Below are 23,429 nucleotides of genomic sequence, written 5' to 3' on the forward strand. Positions count from 1 at the left end.
ACTTTATTTCATAAGGTGCTCTGACACACTGTCTTGTTAAAATTATAAGTTAAACCATATTTAATACACAGATAGTTTGGGTTGTTACAAATATAATACACACAGTGATGTAGTAATTCTGTAGTAAATAGAAATGTAGAGTTATTTAGTATACTATTTAGTACGAGTGCAGTGTAGAATATTAATATAATATATGCTTATGACAAAAGCCCCGTATGTGCCAAACAGCCCCACCCATATCAGGACACAACTCTGTAGTTACTTCATCACGTATCTTTGGCTTTAAATCATTTATCAAAATATAGCTGACTGTCATGTCTGTGAAGTAAAATTGATATTAAATATGTCTTTATAAAACATGTCTATGAAGAATTTACACACACACACACACACACAATTTCTCATGTGAACGTTGGTCAAGAGGGGGATCATTTATGTCATATGTTGTTTTTGTAAAAACTCCATCCATCCATCCTCAATCGCTTATCTGTAGTCGGGTCGCGGGGGCAGAAGCTCCAGCAGGGGACCCCAAACTTCCCTTTCCCGAGCCACATTAACCAGCTCTGACTGGGGGATCCGAGGCGTTCCCAGGCCACTGTGGAGATATAATCTCTCCATCTAGTCCTGGGTCTTCCCCGAGGTCTTCTCCCAGCTGGACGTGCCTGGAACACCTCCCTAGGGAGGCGCCCTGGGGGCATCCTTACCAGGTGCCCGAACCACCTCAATTGACTCCTTTCAATGCAAAGGAGCAGCGGCTCTACTCTAAGTTCCTCTTGGATAGCCAAGCTTCTCACCCTATCTCTAAGGGAGAAGCCATCCACCCTCCTGAGAAAACCTATTTCGGCTGCTTGTACCTGCAATCTAGTTCTTTCGGTCACTACCCAGCCTTCATGACCATAGGTGAGGGTAGGAACCAAAATTGCCCGGTAGATCGAGAGCTTTGCCTTCCAGCTCAACTCTCTTTTCATCACAACGGTGTAGTAAAGTGATTGCAATACCACTCCCACTGCTCTGATTCTCTGGCCAATCTCCCGCTCCAATGTCCCCTCACCTCTCCGGGAACCATCACCGTATCGTGGTGGAGAGGTTTGTGTGTCACTATGAACCTGAGGGTTGTGTTGTCTGGAGCCATGGGGGTCGGGTGCGCTGCTACACGGGTGGCAGTGAAGGTCAAGGGTCTTGACGGACCAGACTCGGGCGGCAGAAGCTGGTTCTGGGGACATGGAATGTCACCTCTCTGTGGGGGAAGGAACTGGAACGTGTGCAGGAGGTGAAGCGCTACCAGTTAGATCTGGTGGGGCTTTCCTCTATGCGCAGTCTCGGTTCTGGAACCGTACTCCTGGATAGGGGATGGACTCTATTCTAATCTGGAGTTAACCAGGTTGTGAGGCGCCGGGCAAGTGTGGGAATACTCACAAGTCCCCGGTTGAGTGCCGTTGCATTGGAGTTTACCCTGGTGGACGAGAGGGTCGCCTCCTTATGGCTACGGGTTGTTGGGGGAAAACTCTGACTGTTGTCTGTGTACATGCACCGAACACCAGGTCAGAGTATTCAGCCTTCTTGGAGACCCTGAACGGAGTGCTGTATGGGTGACTTCAATGCGCACGTGGGCAATGATGGAGATACCTGGAGAGGCGTGATTGGGAGGAACGGCCTCCCTGATCTAAACCCAAGCGAGCGTTTGTTATTGGACTTCTGTGTTAGTCATGGACTGTCTATAACAAATACCATGTTCAAACATAAGGAGGCTCGTAAGCGTGCGTGGTACCAGAGCACCCTAGGCCGAAGGTCGATGATCAATTTTGTAATCGCATCTGATCTGAGGCCGCATGTTCTGGACACTTGGGTGAAGAGAGGGGCAGAGCTGTCAACAGATCACCATCTCGTGGTGAATTGCGTCAAGGGGTGGGGGAAGACTCTGGACAGACTTGGAAAGCCCAAACGGGTAGTGCGGGTGAACTGGGAACGTCTGGAGGAGGCCCCTATCCGTGAGATCTTCAACTCACACCTCCAGCAGAGTTTTTCTGGCACCCCTGTGGAGGTTGGGGGCATTGAGCCTGAGTGGGCAATGTTCCAAGCCTCCATTGCTGAAGCTGCGGTGGAGAGCTGTGGTCTCAAGGTCTTAAGTGCCTCAAGGGGCAGTAACCCTCGAACATCATGGTGGACACTGGTGGTCAGGGAAGCCGTCCAGACTGAAGAAGGAGGCCTTCCAGGATGTGTTATCCCGGAGGGTGTTTTTGACCCGGAAGGTTGATGACGTCAGGACGTGATTACGTTATTACGCCGGCATTACGATGAAGATCCAAGCGTGAATATTGGTGTAATAGTAGAAGTTAACTAAAAATGCCAAAGTGAAAAAAAAATTTGATCTGTTTTTTTTTTTACAAACATTCGCGACTAGCTTGCGACTAGCTTGTAGCCCGTAGCCCGCTAGCATCACCTACCGCTAGCCTTGTTTACGTTTCACATTTCTCATTTACCGCTGTTCCGTTTAAAAAACAAATATGTCTGCTGTCTCTCCGGTTTTGAGTGCAGATGAGGACTCGCTCGAGCTTCACATGGTGCGGCTGGAACTGGAGGATGTGGAGAAGCAGATCCGCGGCCTACTCGACAAGCAGGCCCAGCTGCTGGAGCGACAAACTGCGCTGGAAACAGCTTGTGCCTCTGCCCACATATCCAAGGTAAGCACACAGCGTGGTATTTCCACTCCCAGCCCCTCTATGCCGTGTGTTTCTCTGTGCAGGGACCGTGCACCTAGGACTTTCCCAGCCGTGGTCTCCGTCACGCCGGCGCCAACACACCTCGGGCCTTGGGTGAACCAGCGGCGGAAGGCGCGGGCTGGACCCTCTCCACCTCCGGTGTTCGAGATTCCAACCAGGAACTGCTTCGCCCCTCTCCGTCAGACCAGACCCAACGCTGTGATTGTCGGGGACTCCATTGTGCGGAACGTCCGTGTAGTCTCATCTAAAGGTAAGGTGCGCACACACTGTTTTTCTGGTGCTTGTGTCCTTGATGTTGCTGCGCAGGTATCCGGGATCCTGAAGAAGGACGAGCGCATTGGAGCGGTTGTGCTGCACGCGGGGACGAACGACACCAGGCTGCGGCAGACGGAGGTTCTGAAGAGGGACTTGTCCAGCCTGATCGAGACGGTACGAGGCAGATCACCCACCGCGAAGATCATCGTCTCTGGACCTCTTCCCACATACAGACGTGGAGCAGAAAAGTTCAGTAGACTTCTAGCATTAAATGATTGGTTAGTCTCTTGGTGTAATGAGCAGAATCTGGTGTTTGTCAATAACTGGAATCTGTTCTGGGAGCGTCCTAGGTTGTTTCGTCCTGATGGCCTGCACCCCAGCAGCCTTGGAGCGGAACTGCTGTCAGACAACATCTCCAAGGCGCTATACTCCAAGTGACTGCCTACCGTAAGTACATCTTCCAATAATAACAACATTCAGTATTATCAATGTTCAATTAAAAATCTGGCACCGGTAATACATACTATAGAGACTGTGTCTGTTCCCCGAGCTATACAAATATATAGAAAATCTCGGAAAGTCTATCTTCGTAACCTAATTAACATAAAATTAAATCATATTGAATGCACAGCCAGCACTTTTGATCTGAGGCTAGGACTATTAAACATTAGATCTCTTGCGTCTAAGGCTCTTATTGTTAACGAAATCATTACTGATCAGGAATGTAATTTAATGTGTTTAACAGAAACTTGGATTAAACCAAACGAGTACATAGCATTAAATGAAGCCAGTCCTCCTGGATACAGTTATGTACATCAGCCTCGTTCAACTGGTAGAGGAGGAGGTGTTGGTCTCATCCATAGTAAAAATCTAGGCGTCACACAAAAACCTAAGCATAAATTTAATTCTTTTAAAATTCTTTATACCAGTATGTTATGTAGCCACAAAAAATAAGTCAATTCCTCTAATTATTATTTACAGACCCCCAGGGCCATATACTGAATATCTTAGTGAATTTGCAGACTTTGTCTCAAACCTGGTTGTGTCTGTAGATAAAGCATTAATCGTCGGAGACTTTAATATTCATTTTGATAATCTGGAAGACCCTCTACGATTAGCGGTTGTGTCCATCTTAGATGCAGTAGAGATTAATCAGAACGTAATCGGGCCTACTCATAATGGTGGTCACACTCTTGACCTCATACTAACATACGGACTAAATATAGAAAATATTATAATTTTTCCTCAGTCTGAAGTTGTCTCAGACCATTATCTTGTCTCGTTCATAATACGTATTGATCATAATATTTCCACCTTGCCTTGCTACCGCGTAAAACATACGTACACATCAGCTATTGCACCGAGCTTCATAAATAACCTCGCAGAAACATCAATTAGCTTTGGATCACCGTCAGATCCCATAGAACTCGATCAGGCGACTGAATGCTTGGAGTCAACACTCCGCTACACGCTAGATAGAGTGGCTCCACTCAAAAGAAAAATAATTAGAGAAAAAAAATTAGCACCCTAGTATAACGATCAAACGCGAACCTTAAAACAGACCACTCGACAATTAGAACGTAAATGGCGTCAAATCAAACTGGTGATATTTCAAACAGCGTGGAAGGAGAGCCTACTGAAATATAGGAAATCTCTTGGCGATGCTAGAAAAATCTATTTCTGCACCTTAATAGGAGACAACAAAAACAATTCTAGATTCCTTTTCAACACAGTAGCAAAATTAACTAGGAATAAAACCACTACAGAGAGAAACACTCAGTCATTACATAGCAGTGAAGATTTCATGAAATTTTTCATTGATAAGGTTGAAAATATTAGACGTGAAATACAGGCCATTAAATTAAAACCGGACAGTACTGTAACAAACCCATTACATGACAATGTAGCAATATCAGATCAATGTTTAGAGTGTTTTGCTCCGCTTAGAGAGACCGAACTAGCTACATTAATCTCTTCAGCCAATTCATCAACTTGCATACTAGATCCCGTACCTACATGTTTGTTTAAACAGATTTGTCCAGGAGTAATTGAACCACTTTTAAATATAATCAATTCTTCCCTAAGCACTGGCTATGTACCTAAATCACTTAAATTAGCAGTTATTAAACCCCTGATTAAAAAACCTGATCTTGACCCGTCTCAATTGTCCAGCTATAGACCAATATCAAATCTCCCCTTCACCTCTAAGATCTTAGAAAAGCTTGTAGCAAAGCAGTTATGCTTGTACTTAGATAGGAATAACATTCATGAAATGTATCAGTCAGGATTTAGACCTCATCATAGCACAGAGGCAGCGTTAGTTAAAGTGGTAAATGACCTTCTACTGACCTCTGATCAGGGTTGTGTCTCGCTGCTTGTGTTACTCGACCTTAGTGCAGCTTTTGATACTATAGATCACACTATTCTCCTTGATAGATTAGAAAATGTTGTTGGTATTAAGGGAACAGTCCTCTCCTGGCTCAGGTCTTATCTGACCGATCGTTATCAGTTCGTAGATGTAAATGGTGAATTCTCCATGCGTACTGAGGTTACTTTTGGAGTTCCACAGGGTTCTGTTTTAGGCCCACTGCTCTTTACTTTATATATGCTACCCTAGGTCAAATTATTCGTAAACATGGAATTAGCTTCCACTGTTATGCTGATGATACACAGTTGTATGTTTCAGCGAAGCCAGAGGACAGACAGAAGCTTAGTAAAGTTGAGGATTGTGTAAAGGACATTAGACATTGGATGTTAACTAACTTCCTTCTACTTAATTCTGATAAAACAGAAATACTTTTATTAGGCCCACGTGTAGCTAGAAGTAATCTTTCTGATCACATGGTTACTCTGGATGGTCTTTCTGTTTCATCATGTGCAGCAGTTAAAGACCTTGGAGTGATTATTGACTCCAGCCTATCATCTGATGCTCATGTAGATAATATTACTAGGATAGTCTTCTTTCATCTCAGAAATATTTCTAAAATGAGAAACATATTGTCACTACATGATGCGGAAATACTAGTTCATGCATTCGTCACCTCTAGATTAGATTACTGTAATGCCTTACTGTCTGGATGTTCCAGTAGGAATATAAATAAGCTCCAGTTAGTCCAGAATGCAGCTGCTAGAGTCCTAATTAGAACTAGAAGATACGACCATATCACACCGATATTATCAATACTGCATTGGCTCCCAGTAAAATCTCGCATTAACTATAAAATACTTTTATTAACCTATAAAGCACTAAACGGTCTCGCGCCACAATATCTAAGTGACCTTTTGGTTTTCTATGATCCGCCACGCCTACTTAGATCAAAAGATGCAGGCTATTTGATGGTACCTTGAATAGTGAAGGCTACAGCAGGGGGGAGAGCTTTCGCTTATAGAGCCCCACAGTTATGGAACAGTCTTCCTATTAGTGTCCGGGACTCAGACAAGTCTAGGATTAAAACGTATTTGTTTACTCAAGCCTACCCTGACTAGATTCTGTTCTACTACTTCGCAGTCATAACAATCTTTTTTCTCCCTCTCTCCTTTCGCCGAGCCCCACACGAATTTATGGAGATACTAGAGATCCAAATCCTTTCTGCCTCTGGATGGAGCTCAAATCTTCTCTAATTCCAGACTGCTGGGACTACGGCTGCTCCTAAGGCCATACAGACTTCATATAAATCCATAATGAAGTTTTTCACACTATCTATTGTTACCCAGATGAGGATGGGTTCCCTTCTGAGTCGGGTTCCGCTCAAGGTTTCTTCCTCTTAAAACATCTTAGGGAGTTTTTCCTCACCACCGTCGCCACTCAGTGGCTTGCTCAGTTGGGATAAATTCACACCTTTAATATCTGTATACCGTGTTGATATTTCTGTAAAGCTGCTTTGAGACAATGTCTACTGTAAAAAGCGCTATACAAATAAAATTGAATTGAATTGAATTTAATTGAAAAGCTAATCTGATACTCGTATGGTACTTCTAAATTAGTAGAAGGATTTTAGCGAGCATTTTTTCGTAATTTCTCTAGCTAAGAATTGTGCTCTAAGTTTAGTAAAAAACACTGAGCTGCTTCATTTTCAAAGTAATATTACACAAATACATTATTATAAGTTGTTTCAAGGCCTAAAAATGTTAAAATTAAAATGTTGATTTTGGCCCAGGAACTCAGGGTTGGCGTGCTGTTTCTCTGGGGAATATAGGGTTATGGGACATAATACTGTGGGAACTTTGGGGTAAGAGGGTTAAAGACGGTTAACTTTTCTAAGTGTCTAAATACAGAGTCGTATTCAGAGATGAGTTAAGCATACAGTGAGGATTTAATATTGAAGTTGCTCATGTTGGTATTCAGACCTCAGACAAGACTACAGACTTCAGCCTTATTCAGAAGTTTGGTCAGCGTCACATGATTCTAATCTTGAACTTGATCTTGAAGGAGCAGTGTTAAGTCCAGCACCACTGTCTGACAGTTTGATGCAACTACATTATGTTACACTGAAATTTGCTGTATGTTTTAGCTGTAAGGACACTTAAATCACTATGGAATGTCATTCGAGATCAATATTAAATATATAAACGTGAAACGATGGAGGACATTGGATGAGATGCATCTTAATGAAGGAACTTAAAGTCTGCAAGCGTAGCACATGAGCGCCCGGTCAGATTGTCCTTCAAACTGTGGTGATATTTTGAATTATCAAAAAAAAAAAAAAAAAGAAAAAAAAGAAAGAAAGATTTTTTTCCATTAATTAATACAAATCAATATAGTGAATTAAAGGCATGATAAACTTGGCTACATCTTGTGAACACATTAATGAATGAATGAATGAATGAATGCCTTTATTGTCACTATACACATGTACAATGAAATTAAGAGCCACTCCTTTTTTTTTCTGTGCCAACATGTACATAAAATAAATACTAAATACTATAGACACTATATAAATACTATAGACACTATATACCTATACTGTGAAACCAGTACATGTGTGTGTTTAAAATGGTTATAGCTTTTGGGAAAAAAAAAATATTCTTGAATCTATTAGTCCTCGTTCTGATGCACCTGTAATGTCTCCCTGAGGGCAACAGATTAAACAGAACAGAGCCAGGGTGAGAGCTGTCCTTAATGATAGTTTTTCCTCTGCTGAGGCAACGAGAGGTGTAAATATCCATCCTGGAGGGGAAAGGGCAGCCAATGATCTTCTGTGCTGCTCTTATTACTCTCTGAAGCCTCTCCCTGTCTGACACGGTGCAGCTGCCGTACCATACCGTGATACAGTATGTCAGCAGGCTCTCGATGGACGAGCGGTAGAAGGTCAGCAGCAGATTCCAATTTCACCTTGATTTAGTGTCTTGTGACTTTATTACATGTCGACATATAATATAATATAATATAATATAATATAGTATGATGTAATATAATATAGTTATAAAAAACTGAATATGGCTCCAGGTCTCTTAGGATACAATTTAAATCAACTAGTACATGTCATGCACATGCTGTGTAGCTGGCGCTCCCTTTAGGAGCTCCCTTTCATTCGATGTGGCTGTATATTTACAGTTGAGGTCATAACTTTATGTACGTCTTGCAGAATTTACAAAATTAAAAAAAATAAATAAAATAATAACAATTTACACCGATCATCCTGTTCAAAAGTTTACACGCCCCTGTATCCTGCTACCTTCTTGTACATCAGTGAACGTTTGCACCTTTTGTAATAGTCGTGTACGAGTCCCTCAGTCGTCCTCAGTGCGAAAAGACGGATCTCGACATCATATAGCTGCTGTTGGAAAAGGGATCAAATATGTAGAAGATGCTGGAAAACAAAAGAATGTGCAGGACCTGGAGGATTTTTTCTGAAGAACAGTGGGCAGTTTAACTGCTCAGGACAAACAAGGGACTCAGGAACAACTCTCACAACACATCAAGTCGTGGATCATCCAGGTAACAACACACAGTATTAAGAATCAAGGGTATGTAAACTTTTAAACGGGTTAATTTGTGTAAATTCAGGTATTAATGTGTCTTGTGGACTATATGTAAAAATCTGTAATGTGAAATAGTGAATTCAGGACAGAACTAAATAAAGAACAACATGGGATTTTTATGATCCATCTTATTTTGTTAACAGTATTAAGATTTAGCAGATTCAACAGGTGGTATACAAACATATGACCTCAACTGTACTCAGTGTAAGCTTTAAGGGATTCTCACATTTTGACACTTATGTGGGCATATACTAAGTGATCCGTCTCAGTATTTGCCACTGCATTATTTTTAGTTACAGTAGTTATTGTAGTAAAAAAATATGTACAATGGAGTTCAATTTCAGGTGTTGAAGCACCCAAGCTGTCAGTTTTCAAAACCGCAGGCAAACACTACAGAAATACAGATCAAAAGTAGTGTTTCAGTAGTCCAGAGGTGTGGCAGACGTGCCCGCAAATAAATAAATAAATACAGTACATCTGGAAAGTATTCACAGCGCTTCACTTTCCCCACATTTTGTTATGTTACAGCCTTATTCCAAAATGGATTCAATTCATTATTGTCCTCAAAATTCTACAAACAATACCCCATAATGACAACGTGAAAGAAGTTTGTTTGAAATCTTTACAAATTTATTAAAAAAAAAAAAAAGAAAGAAAAAAAGCACATGTACATAAGTATTCACAGCCTTTGCCATGACACTCGAAATTGAGCTCAGGTGCATCCTGTTTCCACTGATCATCCTTCAGATGTTTCTACAACTCGATTGGAGTCCACCTGTGGTAAATTCAGTTGATTGGACATGATTTGGAAAGGCACACACCTGTCTATATAAGGTCCCACAGTTAACAATGCATGTCAGAGCACAAACCAAGCCATGAAGTCCAAGGAATTGTCTGTAGACCTCTGAGACAGGATTGTATCGAGTCACAGATCTGGGGAAGGGTACAGAAACATTTCTGCAGCATTGAAGGTCCCAATGAGCACAGTGGCCTCCATCATCCGTAAATGGAAGAAGTCTGGAACCAGCAGGACTCTTCCTAGAGCTGGCCGCCTGGCCAAACTGAGCGATCGGGGGAGAAGGGCCTTAGTTGGGGAGGTGACCAAAAACCTGATGGTCACTCTGACAGAGCTCCAGCGTGTCTCTGTAGAGAGAGGAGAACCTTCCAGAAGAACAACCATCTCTGCAGAACTCCACCAATCAGGCCTGAATGGTAGAGTGGCCAGATGGAAGCCACACCTCAGTAAAAGGCACATGACAGCCCACCTGGAGTTTGCCAAAAGGCACCTGAAGGACTCTCAGACCAAAGATTGAACAAAGATTGAACTCTTTGGCCTGAATGGCAAGCGTCATGTCTGGAGGAAACCAGGCACCACTCATCACCTGCGCAATACCATCCCTACAGTGAAGCATGGTGGTGGCAGCATCATGCTGTGGCGATGTTTTTCAGCGGCAGGAACTGGGAGACTAGTCAGGATCCAGGAAAAGATGAATGCAGCAATGTACAGAGACATCCTTGATGAAAACCTGCTCCAGAGCGCTCTGGACCTCAGACTGGGGCGAAGGTTCATCTTCCAACAGGACAACGACCGTAAACACACAGCCAAGATAACAAAGGAGTGGCTACAGGACAACTCTGTGAATGTCCTTGAGTGTTCCAGCCAGAGCCCAGACTTGAACCCGATTGAACATCTCTGGAGAGATCTGAAAATGGCTGTGCACCGACGCTCCCCATCCAACCTGATGGAGCTTGAGAGGTCCTGCAAAGAAGAATGGGAGAAACTGCCCAAAAATAGGTGTGCCAAGCTTGTAGCATCATTCTCAAAAAGACTTGAGGCTGTAATTGGTGCTTCAACAAAGTATTGAGCAAAGGCTGTGAATACTTATGTACATGTGCTTTTTTTTTTTAAATAAATTTGCAAAGATTTTAAACAAACTTCTTTCACGTTGTCATTATGGGGTATTGTTTGTAGAATTTTGAGGAAAATAATTAATTGAATCCATTTTGGAATAAGGCTGTAACACAGGGGTCGGGAACCTTTTTGGCTGAGAGAGCCATGAACGCCACATATTTTAAAATGTAATTCCGTGAGAGCCATACAATATGTTTAAAACTAAATACAAGTAAATGTGTGCATTTTATGTAAGACCAACACTTTTAAAGTACAATACATCTCTGAATTCTTTTTAATAACGTTGTTATGCTGTTGCTAACCAATGATGAATAAAGTACTTCTTAGCATTAATGTGACTTCTGGTGCTGCATGCTTTTGCTGATGGCTTTGTAGTCTGGTTGATACGTGGTGAGGTTAAGCTTCATGCAGGCGTTGAGACTTCCATCCGTTAAACGTGATCGTAGGTTGGTCTTAATGTTCTTTAGATGTGAGAAAGACTGCTCACATGCATACGTAGAGCCAAACATTGTCAGTACAGCAATACTCACACGCTGCAGTGTGTGGTATGTGACGGGAAGCGCGTTCCAAGTTTTGACAATCAGCTGGTCCGCGGGTTGAAGTTTTTTCATTTCTCCCCACTTGTGTTTGCTCGCCAACTCTGCTTGCTGTCGTGCAGGTCTTTCCAAATCTTCATTCAGTGACTTGAACTTATTCACCCACATGTCTGAGGCCTTCAGGTCAGCAGCTTGTAGCTCAGAATCTCTGACTGAGACACCGGGGATGTAACTCAGGTCGGCGCTGTCCACTGCACACTCGTGTGGATGGGTGATGAACTTAAAAAGACGAGTGCGCTCACGAAATTCTCCAAAGCGCGCTTTGAATGACTGCAGGAGATTAGATGTGAAGCCGCTATGTAGTATGGCGTGTGTCGAAGTGCCGCTTTATATTTGACCGTTTCATCGATGCAATTTTATCATTGCATATTAGACACACTGCAGAACCTGCTCTCTCCACAAAGGCGAATACCTCTGTCCATTCCTGCTGAAAAGTACGATACTCATCTTTTTTTCTTTTAGCCATCTTCTTCGATAAAAGGGTTTCTGCAATTAGCTAGCCGACTACTTGATTAAAAGGAGGGAAGTTTACTTCCTGACCTGACAACGACCCGTGTACGTTACGCATTATCCAATAAAAATTTGGTGTTGTCCCGGAGGACAGCTGTGATTGGCTCCAGCCACCCGCAACCATGAACATGAGCGGTAGGAAATGAATGGATTGAAATACATGAGAATGTTTTATATTTTTAACGTTATTATTTTTTTTTTATTAAAGATTTGTCTGCGAGCCAGATGCAGCCATTAAAAGAGCCACATCTGGCTCGCGAGCCATAGGTTCCCGACCCCTGCTGTAACATAAATCCCAGTAGCATCTCTATATTATGAGAAAAGCATCCGTATCATCTCGTTCTCGTTACACTGAGATGTTTTCTGGTTACAACGAGATGCTGATGGGGATTTTCTTTCTCGCTGGCAACACTGCACTGTACTGTAGAGATACAGACAAGAGCATTTTTGATTATTATTATTATTATTATTATTATGTTTTATTGAACAGATCCAACCATTAGAACAAACCTATACAGTAATACATGTGTGTGTGTGATTTCAGCCACACAGGTTAAGTGCAGTTTGACTTCTGCATTTCAAGTCATTTACACACAAACAAATAAACAAAAGCATATTAAGGAAAATCCAGGATTGCTAAAACTGTGCAGTCAGGTTTCAAAATGTAACTCTTGTGTGGCTCTGGAACTTTCTGGAAGTTTTAAAAAACCCAGTCTTCCTTCCCCTTTAAGGATGAAAACACTGATGAAAAACCGCCGATTTTAACAAAGCCTCTCCTCCACCGAGATCCAGTCAGAGTCGTCCCTTATTCCGTTTACGTCCCACTATAAAAGTGTGAGGAAAATAAACGCCACATGACTACCTACTTATCTATAAACTACTTTTAAGCCAAATATGTGCATATAGAGGTACAAAAACATTCTTCCCTCAAAAATATTTCAAAATTCTCCTTTCCTAGTATCACATCGGGGCCAAAATTAAAACAAAGACAGGATAAATTCAAGGTTAGACTTTTAGGAGGAAAGCAATCTAAGCAATTCAGAACGACAGTCTGGTGAAGGAAAGGCAGACCCAGTTCTCATTTTTATTCAAATGGAGTTGTTCTGAACTTTAGGGAAACCCAGGAGGAAAAAAACAAACAAACAAAACATTTAGTGCAAGTCAAGTTACAAGCACTTACACAAAGACACACCTTTAAGTTCATCAAATCTATTTGCATAAATTCCCCCAAAAGAAATGCCATCGACGGTTATTGTTGAACAAATGAATAAAATAATAGGACATCACATACGTAGTGGAACGATGCGGCGTTTCACACAAAGCTCCGTTTACTGTGCGAACGTTTTGGATGTATTGAGACGAAGAGGAACATGATCTAGATTAGACAAGAGACAAAGATGAGCAACGAGCAATGATTTTGAGAATTCAAACTGTGTTAGCCCTAGGGAACATCACAAAGCTCTTCCCCTCCCCAGTGAACGAAGGCGCTCAGGAAACTGTGCATGTTTTGGTCTTTAGTGCGAAATCTGTAGTCGTGAAAGGGACTATGTACAACTGAACGTTTTCTGTACACACACACACCTATATACACGAGCCAAATGAAAGGGGAACTCTCGATACATTTAGCCTAATATAGGCTTTGCACGTACAAAAGCACACCTGCAAAACTCTAAGTGCTAAATCACCTAATAAATAACGGACCGCGCCGTGGTTCGTAACATTGGTAAGGTTTAGTTTGGATAACGCATTGCTTCTGTCTTATTTCACCTCACTTCTCATCATTCAATTTTTCCTAGCATTGTCACAATAATATGAGTAAAATTATTTTAAATGAATATATATATATATATATATATATATATATATATATATATATATATATATATATACACACAGTGGCAAGAAAAATTATGTGAACCTTTTGGAATTTCATGGTTTTCTGAATAAATTTTTCATAAAATGTGATCTGATCTTCATCTAAGTCACGGGTATTCACAAATATAATGTGTCTAAAATAATAATACAAAATAAATTCTAATCTTTCATGTCTTTATTGAGAACAACCAAAAAAACCTCATAGTGCTTGTGGAAAAAGTATGTAAACCCTCGAGTTAATGCCCTCAAAAAAGCTCACTGGAGTCAGGTTTTAGCACACCCGGAGCCTCCTTAAGAAAATGAGTTTGGAGGTGTGGACTACAGCTACTTTGACTGATAAAAACTACTCAAATTTTTTGAGTTTGCTCTACACAAGAAGCACATGCTTATGTAAGCCATGCCTCGCCAAAAAGAGCTTTCAGAAGATCTACGATCAAGAATTGTTGATTTACATAAAGCTGGCAAGGGTCACAAAGTGATTTCAAAGACTTTAGAAATTCACCAGTCTACAGTTAGGCAAACATTCTACAAATGGAGACACTTTGGGACTGTTGCTACTCTACCAAGAAGTGGGCGCCCAGTCCAAATGACACCAAGAGCACAACGAAGACTCATCAATGAGGTAAAGAAACAACCCCGAACGACAGCCGAAGATTTGAAGGCATCACTGGAACTGGCGAACATCTCTGTTCATGAGTGGACAATATGTAAAACATTGAACAAGCAGGGTATCTACGGCAGGACACCACGAAGGAAGCCACTGCTTACTAAAAAGAACATTGCTGCATGCCTGAAGTTTCCAAAAGAGCACATTCACACTCCACAGCGGTATTGGCAAAATGTTTTGTGGACTGATGAAACTAAGATTGAAGTATTTGGGAAAACCACACAGCACTACATCTGGTATAGAAAGGACACGGCATATCATCATGAAAACATCATCCCAACCGTACAGTACGGTGGGGGAAACATCATGATTTGGGCCTGCTCTGCTGCATCAGGGCCTGGCCAGCTTGCAGTCACTGATGTAAGATGAATTCCCAAGTATATCAGACAATTCTTCAGGATAATGTGAGAAAGTCTGTGCATCAGCTGAAACTGTGTAGAAGTTGGGTGATGCAGCAGGACAACGACCCAAAACACTGGAGCAAGTCCACAACAGAATGGCTTCAGAAAAACAAAATCCGCCTTTTGGAGGGGCGGAGTCAGAGCCCAGACCTCAACCCAATACAGATGCTATGGAATGACTTGAAGAGAGCCATACACATGAGACGTCCGAAGAATATGACCGAGCTAAAGCAGTTCTGCAGGAAGAATGGGCTTAAATTCCTCCTGAACGATGTGCAGGTCTGATCCACAGCTACAGGAAGCGCCTGGTTGAGGTTATTGCTGCCGCGGGGGGCCAACCAGTTATTAATTCTAAGGGTTCCCTTACTTTTTCCACTGCCATTTTGCATGGTGAATGAGTGTGTTCAATGAAGAAATGAGGGATCAGAATTTTTTTTGTGTTATTATTTTAGGCACATTATATTTGTCAATACCCTTGACTTGGATGAAGATCAGATCACATTTTATGACAAATTTATGCAGAAAACCATGAGATTCCAAAAGGTTCACATACTTTTTCTTGCCACTGTGTGTGTGTGTGTGTGTGTGTGTGTGTGTGTATATATATATATATATATATATATATATATATATATATATATATATATATATATATATATATATTAGTGTGTGTGTGTCTTTTTGTTATAGTTAACAAGAAAAAAAAACAGCAGCAGACAAAAAGCAAAACAAACAAACAAAAGCTAATATGTCTCGTGAAGGCTTTTTGTTCGTGTTACAAAGCAAAAACAAACAAACAAGCATACAAATATGTCTTGTGAGGTTTTTTTTGTTGTTGCTGTTCCCATAAAGAAAGACCACCAACAAGAACAACAACCAAACAAAACACAAACTAAACAAATAAACATCAATAAAAAGTCTATGTCTTAGGCAGGCTTTTTGTTTTAATGTTGTAAAGCAAAACAAACAAATGTTTTGTGAGAGTTTTGTTGTTGTTGTTGTTATTCCCGTAATAGAAAGACCACGAACAAGAACAACAACCGAACAAACACAAACTAAACAAATAAACAACAAAAAGGTCTATATCTTAGGTGCGCTTTTTGCTTTAGTGTTGTGAAGCACAACAAACAAACAAACAAATGTTTTGTGAGAGTTTTTTTTGTTTTTGTTGTTCCCGTAAAGAAAGACCACAAACAAGAACAACAACCAAATAAACACAAACTAAACAAATAAACAATAAAAACTGTATATGTCTTGGACAGTTTTTTTTTTTGTTTTAGTGCTGTAAAGCAAGCAAACAACTTGTGAGGGCTTTTGACTTTAGTCCTCGTCCACCATCCTTCTCTCAAAACATTTTTTTTTACAATTCCCACAAAAAACCTGCTGCATTTCTCCTGAATATAACAATATAAGTGAGGAAGATGGTTCTACCCCTTTTGACTCAAGAGAGGACAGTATCCTGTGAATTCTTATTGCATCAGAAGCTGAGAATGCGGATGAACAAAAGAGATTATTGTCTATGGTTCCCTTTGGCTGTATCTATAAACATGGCTGCTCCTGAATTACACGCTCATCCTGGTCATGTACCTACCTATCGAACCACATCCTCACTGCCATTCTTTCATAAAAAACATACAACTCATGGTTTGGGTGACAGTTTCAGACCAAGCACACCACCACTCGGGCCTGAGAGAAAGATATTTATACATCAACTCAAACCAAAGACGAAAACATGGAAGTAAAAACTAAACGTTTGAGACTTTATAAAGAAAACGGTAAAACATCACACACCACAATTACCACCACGGACATCTAAATGAAAAAAAAGAAAGTGGCCTCTGTATTCTGTAGCAGACTCTCTGAGTTAGCCAATCAGAGTGCACTGACCAGCCATGTGACAGGAAGTAAAAATGGTCCCTTGGCATCAGTGAAAGTGTAAGCGCTGTGGACGTCCCATCATGCCAAGAGACAGGAAGGAGGGAGAGAAGAAAGAGAACTGTCCTCACAGGGTGGGTGTGTGTGTGTGTGTGTGTGTGTGTTTGACAAACTCTCTCGAGCATTTAATAAATCAAGGAATGGAGAGACAAAAAGAAGAGAAAGAGATGGATAAAGAGACAGAGAGAAAGATAGAGAGAGAGAGAGAGAGAGAGATGGTGAGAGAGGTTTTGCTGTGCTGATGGTTAGTATGTGCAGTTTCACTTTTCCTCCTGTCTGGGCGTGTTACGGTCACAGGTGGGTGTGGCCTAAAAGGCTTTGTCCATTCAGGTGTGCGGTGTTAAAGGCAGCCTCTGTTCTGGTAGGCGGAGCTAAAGAGCATCAGCTGCTCAGGTATCCGTGCAGTTCCCTCGATGTGATGCTCAGCACAACTCCCGAGTGATTGCCTTTAAAACAACAACAACAACAACAAAAAAAAAAAAAAAAAAAAAAAAAACTTTTTACCTCAGATGGACACAATTTAGGTAGCTAATCATATTTTCACACTTTTTTTTTACTGCTGAAATGAAAAATAATCATAATAATTTAAAATACGAGTATGCGATGCACACACTGTAACCATAACAACACTTTTACCAGTCCTAGCTAGTTTCAGCTAACTAATTAGTCACATACCACTGAACGTCCCAAACATACACACACCGTTATTTTTTAAATAACAGGAAAATTAAATATTTTTAATTGCCCATATCGTAACTTTCCTTATCTAGACGTGTTTTACACTGAAACTTTGTCCTCCATGGTTGTTTTTCTCATGTGCCCCGGAACTTGCGACCTGATTGGTTGGGAGTTTAAAAAAAAAAGCACTAGATGTCAGTTGGCACTTTTCTGTGAAGATCGCTGCTGAAAACAAACCACTTCCTGTAGGATTAAATGTAAGATGTCTGCCGGTGGTTGAGAAATCAGCTGAACTAACTGACCGTGTGTTCAACTTTGATACTTTGAAGAGCAAACTATAATCAAAAACGCTTAGTTTAGCCAGGATAGATATGACTCAGGCCTGAGATAAGCTCCCTCTTGTATTTGGTTCAGTAAATAATAATAATAGATATATAATAATAGATTATATAATAAACAGGGCTTTTTTTTATAAGTACAAAGATATTCAAAATGACCTTTCTGAACACTATGTTTTAACTACGTAGTAAGTACTAAGTATTATTTTCAGGTCATCGTTGGGTTTTTGCTACACGTTCACAATCGTACTGTAATATACGTGTATATCGGATGTTTTGGACTACCATGGATTTTACGTACCATTTCACGGATACTTTAAAGTAAAAAAAGCGTTATCGTACCTCGGCCGTTACCCAGCGTCTGCGAGTCGAGGTCGTCGTCGATGAACTCCTCCCCCTGGATGATGTGCTGCGTGTCGTCACTGTGATTGACAGGGCTGGTCATTTCCTGCTCCTTTTCGTTGTGCATCTGGGCGTAGACGTTACGTCCTGGCAGCTTTCTGAAAGGTGAGAAGCGTTAGCGCTCGTTAAGGTGCTGTGGATTTTGGATTTCCGGTAGGCGTAATGAACGTCTCAGAGTAAAGGTTACTCTCAGTCTGGAAAATGTCTGTGAGGAACACAACACTGCTTTAGGAAATTAATCAGCAGCAGGCTGTACGGCAGCACGTCCATTTTTTCCCTCTTAAACCACAGCGATTTGCCAACACTGACAAATTCCATTTATTAACAAATGACATGTCGTACATTTTATCTGTTTATAGCTACATTTATGGTTGTGGAGCGCCCACGAAACAAATTATATCCTGTTCTCACTTACATTATACGTCTGCTTAGAGAACATTTCGCCGTTTCCGCGATTACGCACGCGCTTTTTTTATCCATTTCTGCTTTACGAGTCCCTGTGAATGAGCTGTTACTACGGAAACGATAACGTATTAGAACGAGTGCATTAATATATACCTGCGATTTGCAGCTGCACTACTGTCAGAGCTGCTGTTCTTGAGAATTAATCAACACCTTCTGACCAATCAGAATCCAGAATTCAACATATTACCAGTACAGACCCACAGGGACCATTACAGTTTCCATTAAAACCTCTACAATAAAAAAAAAATCTATTATAACCATTAAAACCATTACAAATTCTATGAGGGTTTCTGTTTTCTGGGGGGTTTTTTCAGCAGGGAAGAGTCTCCCAAATCCGGCACCAATGGAACCTGGGGTTTTAACTTATTGGCTTTGTGTAACTGTTACTTCACATTTACATGTGTTCTTTTATTTACTCTCATTATTAAACATCATACATATTTATATTGATCGTTACTGGGATAAAAGATATGAGGGAAATGTACCTTTTAAACTTGTAGAGGAGGAAGAGTCCTGTAGTGACGAAGGTGACGAGAAGAATGCCAGCCAAAGCCCAGAATCCGGGACTTGCAGCACCGATCCGAGAGTCTGTGGCCCAAGAGAACACACACACACACACACACACACACACACACACACACACACATATATATATGAATGTCTCACTGTGTGTATATGATGGGATTTTTGTATTTTATGTATTTTACAGCATGCAGAAAAACGGATCACACACAGACACACACACTTTTTTTCCCCAACATTGTCATGTGTTTCTATCATCATACAGGTTTGGTCCACACAAAGAGTTAAATCATGCAAAGACACAAGTGCAGGCGTCACACGGCATCAAGAGTGTTTTAGAAAAAGTTACATTTTCCTATCGAACTTCCTGTAAATTCCTTTTCTCGCTGTTTCCCTCTAGTCACTATGTTTCTGCACACACCGCCTTCCCATCTCCTCCCTACTCACCCTACCCAGTCTACCCAGTCTACCCAATCTAAATAGTGCAAAGATATTCAGAGCAACTTTAGCACAGTAAATACCAGTACAGAGAAATATAAAGAAGTGTTATCCTAGCCATCTGAAAAAGAAGGTCTTTAGATCATTCTGAAATGAATGAAGACGTTGGACAGTTTGGACTAAAAGGAGAAGCTTTACCACTGATGAGCCATGGCACTGAAGCAGCAAGATCTGGTCTTACAGAGAAGACTAAGCTACTGTATAGGTCCCCTGATGCTAACGCAGATATAGCTCGTAAATTCAATTCAATTCAATTTGATTTGTATAGCGCTTTTAACAACAGACCTTGTCTCAAAGCAGCTTTACAGAAACATATAAACTCAGAATAGAGATTTTAAGTGTGTGAATTTATCCCTATTGAGCGAGCCGGTGGTGACGGTGGTGAGGAAAAACTCCCTGAGATGATATGAGGAAGAAACCTTGAGAGGAACCGGACTCAGAAGGGAACCCGTCCTCATCTGGCTAAATCAAGGTGCATCACTAATGTAGTCATAAGATTCTTATTATCTTGACGATCTTGATGACTGGAAAGTTGGAAGGCTGAGGACAACTATATCCCGAAAACCAAGAGCCAAACTGGGCTGTGAATAGCTCTTACAGCTTTAAAATTCTCGAACAAATTTACTCCTTAACTTAAAATAATATCCTGACGAGTAGACTTTATTTAATGATAGCTCTGTTCTAGGCCGGTTCGAGCACCCGTGCTGACACTAGGCTCCAGTTTGGTGATAATATGTTGGAGGATAGAAAGGAGAACGTGTCAGACTGAAGGCAGAAGGCAGAAGTAAAAACCCACCGCTGGCTGCTGCTCTGGATGACACGTCGCTAGTTATTAGCCCTTAAACACACACCAGTTTGACATGTTTTACACCTCAGTCATGTACAGTACGTATCTGTGGTTTACAGCTCTGTGTTCACGCAAACAAGCGACAGGTGAATGTTCATTCTTTACGCACGGTCTGGACACTGAGCCACGGTTCCGGACATGGAGACGCCGTTTGAATATCTCAGTTCTGTGCAAATTAGCTACGACGCTGAAAACGCATTAAAACGGTTGTTTTTTTTCCCCCAAAAAAAACGTCTACTACGTCAGCTTTAGCTCCTGAATGTCGAGTCGACACTGTAGAGTAGAGTGCGCATTCGCAGGGGGAAAAAAAGCAAAGCAGTGTTAGCGACTTTGTCCCTTGTTTGTGCGAACGCAGGAGAAGAGCATTCATCAACGCTTCATAGACAACTGCGACACAGTGTTGTGGATTCAAACATTTAGAAATACCTATACAGAATTTAATAGTGAGATGTGTACAGTGTGTATGGTTATGTCCTATTCAGGCATTGCTTGGTCTATTGTAAGTGATCTGCTCCAAAACCTAAACACTACCTCAGTGAGATACAGAATGAAACCATATTTATATATAGAAGAAAAGAAAGAAGCTTTCGCGTGCTGCGTGCGTACAAGGCCTCATACGAACGTCTGCAGGAGTCTCCGGAAAATAATCAGTTCATTAATTTTGTGTTCATGATGAGTATTTTTCATCACTCTTAAATGGTAAATGTTCTGCACTTATATAGCGCTTTTTTTTTTAACCTTAGCAGTTCTACTGTACAAAGCGCTTTACACTGTGTCTCATTCACACACACTCACACACCAATGGTAGCAGAGCCGCCATGTAAGGCGCTAGCTCGCCATCGGGAGCAACTTGGGGATCAGTGTCTTGTCCGAGGACACTTCGGCATGCGGAGTCATGTGGGCAACCCGCTCTACCACCTGCCCCACAGCCGCCCCAAATGAACACGCTACACTGTTATTAAAATAAAGAAACACGAAAGATGAAAGTAAATGTGATCAGATATCATCTGATGGCTTTGTTGTGTTACCTGAGTCAGGATCTGTCAGAGTCACCAGCACTCTCAGTCCACCACGCACGATGAAGCTGACGTTACTCTCTCTCAGAGCCTGCTTTATGCTGGACACGCGCTACAACACACACACACACACACACACACACACACGTGGAGTTTTATATAACTTACTTATACGTACACAACACACACAGTACACGAAGTGTTTGTGCTTTTAAATGCTGGTATGTGGGCGTGGTGCACTTCTCTTTCTCTTCACTTGATCCGATATTTTCTGACATTAGAAAATAAACTAATTTAAATAAACTTCATCTAGTAATAAACCATAATGGAGAATTGGAGTGAAGTGTGTTAATGTGTGTGTGTGTGTGTGTATATATGTTTAGATCAATACCTTATCTGCAAACCCACTCCTCGTAGTGGGCGTGTCCTCTGTGGGCAACACGTATAAGTCGGCTCTGGTTGGCAGCCCGGGCTTCACCATGGTAACCATCGAGTCCTGAGGAAGTCCTGTGATCTGAGAAGGAAAACAAAAAAAAGGAAATTATCACAAGCGCTGATGAAATGGCATTTTACTGCAATGTATACGAGTTATATGGATGGAATTCAGACACGACCTTTGACCCTGTGCCTGAGTAACCTAACCCCAAGGCAATTATATAATAGTTGTTATTATTATTATTATTAATTGTATTATTAAAAATGATATCTGACGAAAAATCTTGTGAGATAAATGAGTCCTTACAGTTCAGTGTGTGTGTGTGTGTGTGTGTGTGTGGAAAAACCTTGGCCAGCATCCTGGTGACCACATGTCCCACGTCCTCTCTCCACTCCGGGATGTTCGGGTTGAAGCGATCCAAGTTCGGACTGAAGCTAAGAGGAATGACCTGGAAGTGATCTGACAGAAGAACAACACCACAGGTCAAAGGTTAAAGGTGAGGGGAAAATAACAAGTACTAGATGCGGCATTAATGTATAACGTATGTCCAGTGGTAACAGATACTGCTGCTGGAACTGAAAAGACAAAAAAATAAATAAATAAAAAATAATTTACAGATTAGATATATTCCTTCATTAAAGCAGACGATTCTCGGTAAACAATAACACCTCCCTCTTAACCCAGTAAATAAATATTTATTTCTTCTGAATATACACTCACTTATGTCATTGTGACACCCAGTGGACAAACCAGGAACTTCGTATTTAAAACTTTATTAACACAACATCTTTAATATTATAATTATTATCACTTTTATGATGGCTTCAGCTACTCTTCCCTCCAGAATTATTCATCAAAACATAAAGCACACAAATTACGAAACGTTAATACTTTTATAGTCCGTAAAAGCATGGATAACGAATGCATAAAAAGAACAACGTGTGCAATAAGCCATAATCTGGAGCTCAAACATACAGTGACGTAAAAACGTATCCCCCCCCCCCCCCCCCCCACCGATTATCAGAATTATCAGCACCGCTACAAGAAATACTTATAAAAGGTACGAGAATAAAAGGTAGATCATACTGCATTCATATTCTCGTTCTAGTAAGTTATTGTTTCTATAGTAACAGCTCAGGTGTATAGTCATTAATACGGCAGAGCTTTCTGTAAGGAGAAATGTAAGGAGTCTCCAGTGTCAGCGCTTTGTAGCTGTGTTTTTAACCCTTTTCATGCTCAGTGTACACACATAATGAGGTAAATTAAAGATTTGTTTTTGTTTGTTTTAGGAGAATATAGGACCGACATTTTCTGATTTCTGTTGCTGTTCAGATTTAATGCATCACACCCATAAAAAATGGAATTCCTGCACAG

At 41.1% G+C, this 23,429-nt stretch overlaps 1 protein-coding gene across 1 annotated transcript in view; it reads right to left on the bottom strand.

Annotated features, from left to right (window-relative positions):
• Window positions 1-15,625: 15,625 nt before the first annotated feature.
• LOC128610517 (VPS10 domain-containing receptor SorCS2-like) overlaps window positions 15,626-23,429 on the bottom strand; it is a 210,631-nt gene continuing 202,827 nt past the window's right edge. Inside the window, exons 22-27 of the mRNA XM_053629883.1 lie at window positions 22,402-22,514; window positions 22,011-22,133; window positions 21,632-21,731; window positions 19,222-19,324; window positions 18,212-18,369; window positions 15,626-17,299 (exon numbers count right to left, since the gene is read on the bottom strand). Of these exons, the coding sequence (XP_053485858.1) occupies window positions 17,235-17,299; window positions 18,212-18,369; window positions 19,222-19,324; window positions 21,632-21,731; window positions 22,011-22,133; window positions 22,402-22,514 (662 nt within the window). The 3' untranslated portion in view covers window positions 15,626-17,234. The remainder of the gene's footprint in view (window positions 17,300-18,211; window positions 18,370-19,221; window positions 19,325-21,631; window positions 21,732-22,010; window positions 22,134-22,401; window positions 22,515-23,429) is intronic.

Source organism: Ictalurus furcatus, chromosome 7 (genome assembly GCF_023375685.1).
Source record: "Ictalurus furcatus strain D&B chromosome 7, Billie_1.0, whole genome shotgun sequence".
In the NCBI taxonomy this organism is placed as follows: Eukaryota; Metazoa; Chordata; class Actinopteri; order Siluriformes; family Ictaluridae; genus Ictalurus; species Ictalurus furcatus.